The sequence below is a fragment of the Solea senegalensis genome, linkage group LG1 (genome assembly GCF_019176455.1).
Source record: "Solea senegalensis isolate Sse05_10M linkage group LG1, IFAPA_SoseM_1, whole genome shotgun sequence".
NCBI classification, from domain to species: domain Eukaryota; kingdom Metazoa; phylum Chordata; class Actinopteri; order Pleuronectiformes; family Soleidae; genus Solea; species Solea senegalensis.
In genome coordinates this window covers 26,929,042-26,944,835 of record NC_058021.1, presented here as the reverse complement: position 1 = coordinate 26,944,835, position 15,794 = coordinate 26,929,042, and the positions used below count along the sequence as shown (strand labels likewise).

Sequence of the window (15,794 nt, the reverse complement as noted above, 5' to 3'; positions counted from 1 at the left end):
GACAATCGCCTTCTGATTTTAGACTGATTTGAACAGATTATCTGGCCAACGACGTGATTTATTTGAATGTCATATTGTGAATGTCAGAGTCTTCCTGATAGTATTAAAAAAGCATGTTCAATATTTGGGCGTGAGCAAAACCTTGCAATAGAACCATAACTTGTACAAGACAAGTTGATTCTGTCTTCCCAGCCGTGATTTAATCCACAGTCTGATAGTTTTCCCCCATGTCTGTTTATATTCTGAAGTCACATTAAATCACGCGAGTTTCTGTGAGATCCAAAATCCCTGAAATTGTTTGATAAAATCCCAAGTGTGTGATCCTGCATTTTCACAGGATCGTGGCACCTGTGTTTTCTCAGGATTAAAACATTGAAAATTGATTTCAAAAGTTTGTTGTGCCTGTGGTCTCCCACGTTTTAAAATCCTCTAATGTGGGGCAGGCTTTAGATAATGATGCATCCATTGTGAATTTCTGGGCCAATACCAATACTTTCAGTCACACCATTTTTAATTAATAATCAAAAATTAAATAATAAAAGTGTCTAAATATAACACTATTATAGCCATTTTTATCTTTATATAACTATTGGAAGAGTATTCCCTGTGCACATAATTGAGATAAACATTGATGTGTGTATCAAATGGTTCTTTGACAACAGGATGATATGAGTTAAATATCAGGCCAATACCAATGTGCAGATGATCGTGTATCCCTAGCTTCAGGGTGCTGGTTAGACAATAATATAATACTTAAAGATCGGGTTAGTTTTCACCAAAATCAATTCATTTCACATCTTTCTGAAAACAGGTTTCCTCTGCCTCCGTGCATGGCCTCCATTCACCTCTCATAGGAGTCTCTAGTTCAGCAACAAAGACATAATCCCTTTATGGTCAAGTCTGAGGTACTGGAGCTGAACGTCTGTGTCTCTCTGCAGGAAAAATCAAGTGCTTAGTCTTGCAGAAACAAACCTGTCAGCAGTAGCCTCTGAACCTCCCCCTATCCTGTGTAGGGTTCCGGCAGTGCCACGACCCGGACTCGTCATCTCATGTTATCTTGTACCTGCACGTGTGCGACTGTGCATGGAGCTGAACCATGATTCAGCTCCTCAGGAGGAGGCATGAGCCGCCTGTTTTTTTTTTGTCCGTGCAGCTTGTCCTCCTTTCTCGACCAAAAACCTGCCTCTGCTGAGCTCTGTGACCACAAGTTTGAACAAAAGTGTCACTGTCACTATCCCTTCACCCCTCACTCCCCTTTCCCAAGCCTCACCCCTTTGCACCCTGCAAAATTAGAGCGCGTCTACGAGGCCACGCCGGCACGGCCGTGCTGATGAGGTGTAATCACCGTGGAGAGGCTCAGCTGCTCTCTTCACAACCTGCCATTGAGCTCATTAGCCTGTGATGCTCAAAATTAAAGATAAACTTCAGCGGTATCACTGCAGCATCATGATGCTGCTATTAGAGTATGAGGTTTGGAGACCGTTGCCGTTATAATGTCGTTTCTTTAAATGTGACGCAGGGAAAAACTCATTTTCTGCCTCTGCTACTCCCAAATTCATGCCGCCTCATCCTTTTTTTTGCAGTTATTAACACTGTATTATGACTGAGGCCACATTATTATATTCACAGCTGTGGGTTAAGTGAGCGTCTCCCTTTGAACTAAATTTTCTGCATATGTCATCTAAAAAAATGTGCCCGAATGACCAGTCTATGGCTTGTTTTTTTTTTTTTTTATACATTATTGTTTTCATTCCGTTTTTTTTCTCTGTGTAATATAAGAGTGGAACCAGGAGGAGGAGTGGGGAGAGAGAAATTTTCCAATTAGTGATTTGAGACACCGCTGAGACAATTATTTCACGCTTTTTATGCTCCCGCGGTGTGAAGCTAACGAGCCAAACGTCAATTACAATTATTGTTTTTAGTCATGGGTGGCTGGACGGACGGACGGACAGACGGACATGGTAGCTAGATTTTTTTTTCCAGACGTAACAAAAGTTCTCACAAAATCAAATCTGGTTGCGTTTGTGTCACTTGTGTTATTTTGTGACTTTGGTGTTAGTTCTGGTGTTTTCTCTGAGGACTTTGGTGCAGGGTAGTGAGCAGTCTACAAACTTTAAGCTCAGCTTCCAGTCGGGAAATGTTGTCTAACTGTGAGACAAAGCAGTAACTACAGTATTAAGAACTTTTATTTTCTTTCTTTATGTCCCATCCTTTCCCCTGGCTTGGTTCATTCTGTCTCCATTTCTGTCATCCTATACGTCATAATGTGTATAATGTCTTTGTCTTTGTTTGTGGTACTACAGCGTTTTAAGTCGCTTTGAGTCGTTTTGTGTGGATTTCCTGAAAAGATGCCCTGCTTAGGGGAAACCTTTTCAAAAATGGCAGAGGAAAAATATCTTTCATTCCATTTCCGTGTAAATATGGCCTAGTAACATGTACTTATTCTTGTTCCCCGCTTCCACACGTCTCCTTTTGTAACATGGGTCACATGCGACCAAACCCCTCGTCCTGGGAGGCACAAATCCAATTTCACAAGGACCACTCACTCCAGATTATTCATGCAGGTGAAGGGCAAAGTCATTGCTTTAGACGTATGTGTCTGTTTGTGTTGGTGGACATGTGTGTTGCTCAAGGGCATTTCCACTCAGGTGCACAGAGGAACAGAGAAAGAGAGAGATGCACACACTCCCGTGGATGGGTGAACGGAGATTACGTGCGTGTTTGTGTGGCCTTTTATTTAGCAGAGAGCCATCAGTGAGTCATTCTGTTAAAGAGCACCCTCGGGTACGTGTGTCGCCGAGACACAAGCAGTGGCTATCTCAGAACAAGGCTTACTGGTCAATGTTTAATGCGCTGTAATTGGTTTTACTGACTATCACAGCCTGCAGGATGCCACTGCTGATCTGAAGCCCAGATGCAGAGGCTGACCACCAGCAACACCAGAGAACGTGCTTTTACTGTGAATATATATGTGCTATATTCCTTATTTTATCTCCTAAGAGGTATCTGTTGTATCTTGTGTCAACTCTACTTAAACCTGTTCTGACATAAAGACTGCATATCCCTGATATTTGGAGTTTTGATGGGTCATTGAATTTCCTGTTCTATTTTCTTTACTAGAGAGCCATGAGCACTGTGGAGGAGGAGCCGGATCACATGATATCATGAAGACGAGCCTGCAGGTCCTGCGCTGCCAGCTGCTGAGTGAGTGGAACAAAACTGGGCGGGGGCACTAAATTCAGGAGCCAAAGGTTTCAATAAGGTTACCACAGAGGTTAAATAACAGGTTATGAACGGATGAAACTGCTTTTCAACGCAAATATCTAAGCAGCCAATCACGAAGGAGCATCTCAGTGGAGTTAGACATGTACACATGTACAAGATGACCTTCTCAGGTTCAAACCGAGTTTCATAATTGAGATATAATTCCTTCCTATCTTTATCTTCGGACTCCGGCCCATAAAATACTGTATAAAACGTATTAAAAACACTAAAAAATTAAATATATAAGACTAACTTAAAAGAAAACACACGCACACAAAATGAAATATTAAATGTGACATTGAGGCATTTCAGCCAGTGTGCCCTTACTCCGGCACAATAGTGAGAGAACAAAGGTTATTAAAGTGGCTTAAGTTCCAGGCGTGCTGGTCTGAGTATTTCAGAAACTGCTGATCTGCCGAGTTTACGAAGAATGGTCCAAAGGGGAAAATATCCAGTGGGAATTAGCAAAAAGAGAAGAGAACAGAGAAGAATGGCCATCCTGGCTTGATAAAAACTCAAATAACCGGTATTTACAGCCAAGGTTTGCAGAGGACCATCTCTGTCTGAAGGCACAGTGCATCTCGAACCTTGAAGCACATACATACATGAAGCAACAGCAGCATAAGACCACAGCAGATACTCTCCACTATCACCACTTTAATAGCTGTCCCTTGTACCTAATAAAGTGGCCGTGGAGTGCACGTATATACTGTACTGCCACTTTAAACATGGCTGACACAGAAGAAGGTCTTGATCCAGCTGTGGTTGATGGTGTTGCGAGGTGCTGTGTTCGCCTAATACGGGAGGGGTGAATGTGTTTGGAGTAATTCCCGTGTTTATTGCTTGCACATGTTCACATACGTTGCAGATTTGACAGTCTGAGGGTTAAAATGCATGAACGACCAGATAAAATGTCATCTGTGTTAGTTTGGGATTAGAAAGTTGCGAGATGCTGAATAATTTACTGAATAATAGAAAACACACGGCATGTGCAGACAAAGTTTGTGTAATGAAATCTCACATGGGTCACTACTGAGATAAGTCACAGATATGTTCAGCTTTTTAAAGAGTTTTGTCCGTCCTTGCCCAACCAGCCTTAGTGTGTAGATGAGATACTGTACGTTAAGTGCTGAATCACTTTAGCTCTTGTTCTTTGAGCCGGTGCTGCTTTACATTCATCGGACAGGATCAAGGCTCTGGGACTGGATCTACAAAGCTCCACCGGCGCTGAATGTCACATGAATATGGAAGACCGGGCTAAAGCCGGGACCCACCGGGGCTCCTTGACAGTTAGCTACAGAGGTTGATGGTATCTGGTTTGCACCCTCAAGCTCCACCTCAGGCCTGTGGAGGCAAAAGCCGTCTCTGACAAATCTGTCTCAATCCCTCAGTTGTGTGTGCAAAGTGCCTTAAGCTGCAGCAGAGGTGGAGTGAGGTCCCTTTAATCTGAGTCTGAGTTCAATCTGTGGACAAGGTTTGTTTAAAGTTTATGTTTTACAGCCACTTTTTGTGGATTTTTCGTGACAAATACAGTCTTTAAAAGCATCACACTAACTTTAGCTGTCATCTGCAGCAGACTAGCTGAGCTCTTTTTTTAGGGATATTACACTTCCATCAGGTTTGCCTTTTTACAGTGTACAGAATTAAAAGGCCCCACTTGAGATATCTGTCTGTGCACAGTACTGAAACATTTCTCATTTCTCTCTCTGGGGACCAGCCATCTGCAGGAGACAGATGTGCCTTAACATCCTCAGGCTACAGGCAGAGAAAAGATGCTGCAGATAGAGGATGATACTAGACATCATTTTCCTCTGCTCAGCCTCTGTGCTGAGCCTCTGTGCTTTTTTTCCTACCTTCTGATTTCCCCCATTTTATGGTTTCCAAGTATCCAAGATTGCCTCTTAATTATATGACCTGAGTAGATGGATAGAACTAATCACTGGTGGCTAGCAAATTAAAAATTATCTTGACAGCTCCTACAAAGCAAAGCCTGACAAATGAGTCAGTTGTTACCAAATCTCTGTGCGAACAGGCAAATTGCAGCTCCTTTTAGCCTCTTAACACGGTTCATTTTATAAAATCTGCACCAACTTACATCCACGATATTTTAAGAATATATTTGTGTGTCTGGCGGTCACTCTCCCGCAACAAAGTCCATAGAGAAAATCAATGTTTTTAGCTCGCAGGGACACAGGGGCTGTTGTTGCCTTGTTTAGTACGTTTGTGTCACTAATGCAAATTTGAACCAAGGATTTAAAACACAAAATATATGAAAATATTTGAATTTACTGAGGAAGGAAGCAGTGGATCAATAACTCCGGTGTGCCATGATGAAAAATTTATGATTTTCTCTATGGACTTTGGTGCAGGGGATTGAGCAGTGACACAAACTTCAGTTTACAGTTGGAAAAGCCTGTCTAGCAGTGGTTTACTTACACAGGCCTAGATCTGATCACAAACCCCATCTCCAGAAAAGTGAGGACACATTCGATGTCAGTAAAAACTGGGATCGTATTTGTTGAATCACTACCTCTTACAGGTTTTGTCACGTTGTTGTGGTTTGAAATGTTGAAATTCTCTAGGAAACACTGTCAGTGTTCAGCGCTCTCCCCAGATTCCAGCCGACTTCCTGTTTAATTTTTCTCCTTCCTGTCCGAGTGCGTTGCTGCTGTCACAGTCGCTGTAGCCAAGCCATTATCCCAGTAAACAGCACAAGGACTCTTTGTTGTGCTTGTTTTCGCATTCTCTCGCCGCCCCCGATCCTCAGATAAACACGTCTCTTTTTTTTTTTTCTTTTTCAAAGCTGCCGTAACCTGACAAACAAATTTGCGGAGCATTCAAACAGGAAGCCATTATCCTGTTCCGAAAGCTTTCCCTCTTATCACATGGCTCACATCTGTACATAGTCCAACCCCACTCCACCTCTCCGCCCGTCCACTCCTCCTCCAGGATGGTCCCAGTGGTCCACAGGATGTGTCCTATCTGTCTGTCTGCTTCCCCCCCGGGAGACAGACACTTTACCCTGAGTGGCAGAGGAACACACCCATGAGCAAACCGAAAGAATTTGTCTGTTTGTGCTACTGTGGCGACGACACTGTTCATACGCCCGCACGTCCTTCCGTGACATTAAATTTTTATAATTCTCTCTCCTCTCGCTCTCAACATTTGTAAGACGTGTGAATGAAAACTGAGGAGAGTTGTATTCACACAGGATTAGTGCGCTCAACCAAACAGTATGAAAAAGCTGTTTCCGTGACTCATCCGTTTTTTTTTTGTTTTTTTTTTATTGCTTGACACAAGGTCAGCATATTAAATTTTAATATTTCTATTTTCTCCTTGCAAACGCCGGGGCTGAAAGCAGTTACAAAATGGGCCCAAAGATGTAGTGAGAATATTTTTTTGTTGTATTTCCTCAGTAATAATTCAACAACTGACTGAAAAGGAAGTGAATGAGTATTAGTTGTAATCGCAGGTGCGGCGTTAACACACACTCACTGCAGAGGTGAAGGTCTCCTTCCCCCCAATTCCAAATCACAGCTGCTTGTCTAACCCCCTCAAGCTCGCTCGATGGACTAAGATGAATGAGCGTTGATTTTAAAATCACCGTCTGTGCTAATCGACAGGTGCAATTTTAGGTTTATGACTCATCTCCTTGCAGCTGCGTTCAGGGCTTGTGAGGTAAAAGCTGCGAGAAAAGACGAGATGTATTTTTATTCTCATTCAGAATTTTATGTTGCGACTGACTCAACAACTGCCAACATAAACAATCTTGTTTTTTATAATATATACTGTTACTTTGCAGCAAACTGGCTCTGGGAAGTAGAGTAGGAAGCATTTGAATCATTTTAATGGACACAATGGTGAATTTACTATTAATAATAATGACATCAGTAGTAGTGCTCAGGTTTTTATAAGAAGACGTATAAGAATTAGCACTTATAGTCGTGGGGGTAACATTTTTTTTAGTAAACGGTAATTTAGGGATGGGCTGATATATGGGTAAATCTGTGATGAATAAAGCTTTTTTTAAAAAAACAAAACAAATTGTAAGGTGAAGTGATTTCAGTGGATTTATGAGACATTTAAAAGCAGTGTTTAGCTGAGCTCTTGAAGAAACACGGTTATCACCAACGTTAAAATGCAGTGGTATAAATAGATCAATCAAAGTCAGCGACGGACTTCTCACAGGAGGCAGATTTATTCCCAAAAGGATCATTTGCTCTCTCATCATCCTCCTCCTCTTCCTCACATATACTTCACACACTGGTGTAGTGAAATTAGATTAAAATGGAGCGAGAGATAAGTTGACTGTAATTATTATTATTGTTGTTTGGTTATTTGTTTTCATATTTTATGTTCTTTGGTCAGTGTTCCTCAACTCAGCCTTGTGGAACAGTATTTTTTTTGATTGACCACCAGAGAAAGCTTGCATACCACTGGTTGTATACGTGATGTTTTAAAGCATATTAAAATGATTTAAATTGGTATTACATTGACATTGAAAGGTACATATCCTGTCATGCCTAGGTAGTAAGAATAGTCGTCTTAAACCCTTTAACACCTAAGTCTTTCTTGCTTATTTTAACCATAAAAGGGCCAGAAAGTGTCCTGTGAGTAAGTGCATTTGCCCGTTTTTCCAGAATAACTCAATATCTGGCAGTTGTTTACAGTTCACTGCATGTTAAAATGGTGTATTAGTAATTTGAAATGAAGAAAAACTAAATGTTTCATTTAGAAAAAACATTGTAGTTGTACATGAACACCAGATTTTGCGTGTTAAATTTAAATTTGAACAGTATAAAACAAAATTAAATTGTCTTAATGTCCAATAGCAGGCCAAAAAAAGGAAACTATGTAGAGAGAGTTTTCGGCTTTCCTCAACCGCACAAGGGAAATTACTGTATTAACCACATGCTGGCTTTGAAGTTCACCTTCTTAGTTTTCAGAAACTGTTGGACTTTTTCCAATAGCACATCTGCGATACGCTTGGCGTTAAAGGGAGACATTGTAGAAGTCGCAGTATAAGTACACTATTAATAGTAGTAGTAGTGGGACATGATGGCACCTGCACACTTGTACAGTATCAGCAGAGGTGCACTAATGGGATTAATAGTAATTATAGTGTAGAGAGTTACCATTTTGGAATCGTTTTCATGATGTTTGTATTTTATATATATTATTTATTATATTATATGTATATATATATATATATACATATATATATATATACATATATATATACAGTATATATATATATATACATATACATATATATATACAGTATATATATATGTATATATATATATATATATATATATATATATACATATATATATTTGTTTTGGTTCTTTTTTTTATCATTTGAAGATGATGTTGATGAAGATGTATACTGTAGTTGTAGTACTAGCAGCAGTAGTAGTTGTTGTTGTAGTTACAGAACTGCAGTCGTCCTGTTGGCAGTGATAACAGTTGCAGGAGTGAAGTCAGCCGAGGCTAACATCGCTCTGTCCGGGCGTGATAATCCAATCTCACCAGCAGTTACTCTGACAGCTCCACAGTCCAGGTGCTGATAAAGAGCTTTGTCCACCTGGAGCTGATGGATCTGATCTGTTTGTGTGGCTTGTTGTGACGGCACGTCAAAGCTTTAAAGTGACGGATCGGGCTACTCCTTCAATGAAACACTCCACTTAAAGCGTACGGTTGCTTTCATTCCTGGTTGTGAGCCTTTATCTTCAAACATGTGATATGGATTCATTTTTGCATTAAGGGAAATGGAGTGGCGGGGTGTGATGTGATAAAGGCTCGTTGGTATTCTGATGAGTGCCATAGTTAAAGCCTCTTCCATTCGCCCTGAGGGATTTGGGGGTGAATCCCGTGGAGGTTTGTATGCGTCTGAGGAGCTGTTGCGATTACCATAAATGAAGCTAAATATGATCCATGGAGGGCCGACTGGGTGGTGAGGACATCCTTAATAACTGGTTTATTACCTGGAGGCATCCAAACCAGCAGTTATGCCCGTTTATCTCATTAAATAATGAGTTACCCTTTTTTTACTTTGCGGGCATTGAGGTATGTCAGGGATTAATGGTTTTCACAGGGTCCGTGTCTTTATCAAGGTCATTTCTACGGAGTTTGTGACGGCCACACTTTTGTAAGCATATATTTGTTATTTAAATACTTCCAGGGGTCAATGGTATTTAAAATATACATTTTACTGGAACTATAACTGAAGTCAAAAACAGACAAAAGTTTTCACAGTGAGCCTGCAGTTCGGCGTTTCATGTCGAAATGATGCCATGAAGTCAGTGTTAAGTTAAATTTACTGACAGAGACACTTTGAATGAGGATGAGGAAGCAATGGATGCATTTTACTGGTTTGACAAGCATCACCAACGGACTTCGATGAAAATGCCTCTGTACGCCATTGGATAGACCTACAACCAATCAGACCAATGATCTATGACGTAGGACACCATGTCAAACGTGTTTGTTGTGGTTTTTCTAGGAGCGATGGCTATCCTAGTAATGGTGGGGCAGCTCTGTGGAGTAAGTCGCTTAAAACTGAAGCAACAACTGATTTGAAAGAAAGCTGGGTTTGTGATTGATTTTTTTGGTTGTTCTATGTTGGAAAAAAATATATAATTTCTCGTCCTTACTTTAGAGTGTAATACTAGATCAACTACATATTGACATTAAAATATGAAGTTTTATGTCAATTTCCACAAATTGTTCACCCCTGGGATGATTGCTGGATGGATAAAATGAAATCATAACACCAATAACTGACAAATGTTGATGCCCTGTTATGTTTTATTGTAAAAGAAACAGGAAGTGCATTTTAGAGATTAATAATTATCATTCACCACATAACTGTCTACTTTAAAAACGTAGACAGTCATCAGGCATTTAATCTTAATGCAGCTTTTATCATTGTGTGGCAGTTTGACTGATTTATTCGAGTGACCTTGACCAGATTCTCATTGGACGTACACATTTTGTTCCCTGTACAGTTATTCTCTTTGGTCATTTCCCATCCTGCTGTCGTAGCAGGGAGTAACAGTTCAGAAAAAGAGCCAGATGAACTGCCACGAGCCGCGTTGATGGATGATTTTGCAGCTTCTATTTTTGGCTCCCCGTAGAGTCTCTTATTCAAATACTGCCACTGCCAGCTGCCCACTGATGATGCGGCACAACCGGCCTGGCTCCGGCACCTGCTTTGTCGGCAGATTGTCACAGTACACGTTCAGGCCACATTAATTTCGACCCCTGCGAAGAAGAGTAGATACCCCGTCCCCAATCTCCTCAGCCAATGCCACCACCACCTCTCCTCCTCAGGATTGATCATGCAGTCAGGCTGGGGCATAAGCACTGACAGCCTCCATACCATACACTAAGTGCTCCAGTGTGATTGATCAGCCTGGAAGAGTCATGACGCTGTGTGCCTCAACAACACTGCTCATCTAAAAATGGGTATTTAGCTTATGAGTTGGTCCATGAGTCTCATCATCAGAAGTAAAAGTTATGTTCCATCTCTTCATTGTAACTTAAGATTCGGTGACATCCACTCTGTTCCCCGTCCCGTGACATTGAGTCTAATACTGAATGATTGGTCGGACAAAGCCGGCGTTGGATCAGTGCACGGTCTCCTGCTTTGCAACATGATTTATTGATGTCCCTGGTGACATCAATGGACGACTTCAACGAATGTCCCCAGCAGCCTACGCATCCAAGAGAGGCCTAATTCAGCAGGTTTCCTGCATACATTGTCCCTCCCTTCCCGAGTTGAGTAGATGGACAACAGCCTGATGCCATTTGTCATATAAATGGGAAGCGATGCGAGAATAATCTCAAAGTAATTCCACCCCGGCGTTGTTTGTCTCCATGATATTACAATGTGCTATACTGAGATCGCGATCAGTTGGGTGGTACGGATAGAAAGGGCAACAGGTTGTTGTGAGTGATAACGGTGTTAGCTGTGCATCACCTCTCCTGCAGATAAAAGCAAGGACAAAGAGGAAGAGCTGCTTTTCAATGTCATATCTCTCTCCTGCTTCTTTTGGTCTTCATTTGACTAAAGGTTCATTCTTTCGTTCATTCATTGTCTACCGCTTTATCCTCCTCATGGGGAGCTGGAGCCAATCCCAGCTGACGTGAAAGGTGGGGTACACCCTGGACAGGACACAAGTACATCGCAGGGTAAACACAGAGAGACAAACAACCATTCACTCACATTCACATCTACGGTCAATCTAGACTGGACTTGTTGGAAGATACCGTAGAAACCGTCAGAAAGGCCATCGGTCGAACCAGGATTGTAGGATTAGGATAGTTGGTGTAACAGAGGAGGACAAGATGGAGGCAGATGATCCGCTGTGGCGACCCTTAAAGGGAGAAGCTGAAAGAAGTAGAAGAACAAATATTCTTGTTGTGTATCACAGTCCAATTTTATGATGGAACACAAACTAAGACTCATTTTGTTCTCAACAAAGTCACTGAAACTGTGTCGATCACCACTTTTCAGGGTTCACAGATTAAGGTTTGTTGTAGGCTCATGTTGGATGGTCCGACTTTGTCCAGCCATAGATCCAATCACTGGCGTGTTCTTATTTGTAAGTCTTAAAATAGTTTTAATCTCAATGAGTTTTATTCCTGGTTACATAAAGGTCAAATCAATTTAAAAAAAAAGTTCTTCTTGGCAAAAGAGAAATCACCTTCTAGCCACAGCTTGCCCACAAGTCTCTTACCCCACACTGCTCCTCTTTGCACATTTTCCCACCCTCTCTGACCTCACTATTCTCCCCCCTTTCCATCAAATTTTCTCATGTTCTTCCCAGTGCTTTAACTCAATAATGGATTTTCATAAAGCTCTTTTTTTTTTTTGCTTCTTGAGCCTTTTCAATCATCTCTAATGTTAATTCACTCCCTGAGTCTGCTTCTCAGCAGCATGTCTTTGTGGAGGGAAGAGCCAGACTCTCCATCTGTGTTCACCCCGCTTACGCTCTCTCTCTCTCTCTCTCTCTCTCTCTCTCTCTCTCTCCATCAGCCGGACATGCAGACGTTGGCCAAAAACGGCGTCTAATACAGAATCTAAAGGCCAGTTTTATCCTGCTAATGAATACATGTTCAGTCAGATGAAAGCAAACTTTAAACAAACGCATAGTTCTCTCCTTTAATGTTTTAGATGTGAGCTTTGTGAATATGAATCCACATGGTGGCTAAAGAGGTTGAAACCACACGACTCTCTGATCATATGGAGAATGTTAATGTTTGTGTGCACCACAGTGTGTTCAGTTCGACCATTTCTTTTATGGCTTTGTTTGTAAAGGGAGTCTGGGTATTATGTTTTATTCAGTAGCAGCAGGCTGCCAGGTTGTGACAGCCAGGTCTGGGTAATGATTGAAGGTGGAAGTCGGGCCAGACCTCAGCGTAGTAAACGTCTCACTCTTTACTGAGCGCCTTTATCTCATTTTCATATTTTCTTTTGTACAAAACTGTTAAAGTGAAAACCATTGTCACATTAGTTCACTCACCCCCAAATCCACGCTCGCGGCTACACGCGACTCTCTCTGTGTTTCTTAGTATAGCCGCGTTTAGCGCTCGTGTCACCCAGTGACATTCGTGCTGCACACAGGAAGTGATTGGTGATAATGTCAAGACAGATGGAGACAACAGCAACAATGTGCCAGTGAAGCAAGACGGCTGCAAACGGGTCGGAGTGTGACTGAATACACAAATGCAAACAAAACGTTTCAGAAGTGAATTCTAATTTGGCAAATTTTAGCTGCAGTTCTTTTTTTTTAACCATTTATTGAGTTTCTTTATCAAAACAGGTGTCCGTTCATTTGTGTCTCCTCATTCATCATCACAGATTAATGTTTCCATAGCTTTTGCTTAACTTTTCATCATTCATTCTGTTAAGGGGTTGGTTCATGTCACGATTCACCTTCAGCCTCATTAAGAGTGAAACAGTTACTCAATTAATCTATTTTGACAAACGATAATTAAAAAAGAATCAGATGTTTCAGCTTCTTAAATGTGAATATTTTCAGATGTTTTACTCCATGTAACAAATAAATCATTAAAATCTGAATAATTTCATAAATTCCAGGTCTGAAAAACACTTTTCTGACATTTTATGGACCAAACATTTACTCGATTAATTGAAAAAATAACAGATTAATTGATGATGAAAATAATACTTAGTTGCAGCTTTAATACTCTGTTAATGAATACCAAAGAGAGGCAGGATAATAACGGTAACAAACGTTGCATACTGTGTATGTAATGTAATGTAATGTAATGTAATGTAATGTACATACTGCAGCTTTAACCTTTAATTACATCTTGGGGATAAATTAAGGGCGACCCTCATTTTCAAGTCAAAGGTTAACAAAGACGTTGAGCAAATTTGTGGTTAAGCAGATGGAAACACAATCATACAAACCAACGAAAACTCAATTATACGTAACAACAAGTTTTTATTTTTAAAGTTTTTATTTTTTTTCAATTTAGTGTGGCCTTTCCTCACATTACCAACGATCATCAGTGGTTCATACGCTTACGTTTTTGATAGGTTGGGTTCGTCTGGGTTCCATTTCCCTGTCTAAATGATCATCTTGGCAAAGGCGAGCAGTCATAAATCAGGGACGGCCATGTGCGTTATCTCAGATATGGGTCTGGAGTGGGCTCCGTGGATTAGAGAAATGTGACAAGCTTGGTTAATGGAAGGCAGGACATGGACCCTCTATCCTGCCAGTCTGTGTGAGTGACTGAGTATGTGAGGAATATGATTAATGATTTAGAGACAGAGTTTAAATTGTCAGTGCTTGGGGGGGGTTGTTGTGGTGTGGTGTGGTGTGATTTAAATCCTTCATTGAACAAAAAGGAAAGAGATAAGGACGGTTTCCATTTCAGTTTATGGCTTCATCCTTTTAAAAGAGCATTTATTTGTTTTTCTTATTGTTGGAGCCTTTAAAAGCTTTTCAATTTGTTGATGTGCAACAAATCTTTACATTTGGTCCAAGCAATGTAGCAATGTAGTTTCCATTGTTACCGATGGAGCACAATATTCAAATGATGACATATACATCTTTACAGATACCTATCCAGGCAGTGACTGTATGTCTGTAAGACTGTTGTTTCACATATTTTTTTGACAGCATTTTCTTTTTCTTTGCATTTTCTGACTAGTCTTTAATATATGACTATAGGTCTGCACAGGGAATCCTTGTGAATAATATATAAGAAGGATGTATTCTACTTCTATTTTTTCTTATTTTCAACAAATCCTGAGGAAAGTAATGTAGTAAAACAAAACAAACTCAATGCTACCAACTCGTATTTGGGTTTTCCTTCATTGGGATTGAATTGGGGATTATCGTACTTTAATCGGTTTAGTTCGGGCAACAAAATATATGTTGTTCCATGGCTGAAAATGATCTCCAAAGAATCCAATTTAATCCTGAATTCTAGTTGATAAAGACAACCTTTGTTATACATCTTGGCCTTTCTGCATGGAGTTTGCATGTTCTCCCCGTGTGTGCTGGGGTTTTCTCCGGGTTCCTGCTTCCTCCCACAGTCCAAAAACATGGGGATTAGGTAAATTGGGCACTCTAAATTGACCGTAGGTGTGAGTGTGAGAGTGAATCGTTGTTTGTCTCTATATGTGATGGACTGGCAAACTGTCCAGTGTGTGCCCCACCTATGGCCCTATGTTAGCTGAGCTTGAAGAGAATAAAAGTGGTAGAAGATGGATGGATTAACATCTTCAGCAGGACTTGTAATCGACAGCTTTAAGAGGTCGAGCTTGATGCATTGTGCTGCCAATAAAAACATATATATGTCAAAAATGAATGTGGCATTATTGCATTGAAACCACTCTGTGGGGGCTGTACTAATGTGTCACATTAACTGTGTGTAACAGTGTCAATAAAGGAAAGATGGGAGGGAGCAAAGGGGAAATTAATAAGCAATCCCACGTTCCTCCCTCTATGACTTTGTCGCTGTCTGGTTGACATAACAGGAGTGATATTCCCCACAGGCTCCTGCTAATGGCTTGTCACTACACAGTGGCCTAATGGGATTGAGTCAAACTGTCTGGCTCTCTGAGATGGTTTTAGCATTTTAAATAGGACCTTTTGACACTTTGACTATCATTGATTCTTCTACTGTAAAAACTTAAATAATTTTGTGACTTCTTGAGCGTGAAAGTTGATTTGTTCTTGGCAAAAGTGGATCTCTAGAACCTAACTTTTCAAAAAATGGAAAGGTATCAAAACTATTAAAACTGTATGAGAAATAAGAGCATTAATCTTATCTCCTTAAGAGATTTCAGACAAATTAATTTCCAGTGGGTGATTTTGTTCAGTGCCTTTTTAGAGATTAAATTTGGTGCTGCATGGACAAGATGTCCCCAGTTGCCATCTTACACATATACACACATATGGTTACACACAGTGGAACTCATCTGCACATGGAAGCCTTGTTTATGTTTTTAACCAATGATATATCAGACATATGTGATCGGAAGT

At 40.6% G+C, this 15,794-nt stretch overlaps 1 protein-coding gene across 3 annotated transcripts in view; it reads left to right on the top strand.

Annotated features, from left to right (window-relative positions):
- The window catches only part of tmem108 (transmembrane protein 108), a 51,229-nt gene that overhangs the window by 27,865 nt on the left and 7,570 nt on the right, over nucleotides 1-15,794 (top strand). For all 3 annotated transcript variants that reach the window (XM_044043722.1, XM_044043730.1, XM_044043740.1), the window contains exon 2: nucleotides 3,121-3,204. In XM_044043722.1, coding sequence (XP_043899657.1) covers nucleotides 3,165-3,204 — 40 coding nt within the window. In that variant the 5' untranslated portion in view covers nucleotides 3,121-3,164. The remainder of the gene's footprint in view (nucleotides 1-3,120; nucleotides 3,205-15,794) is intronic.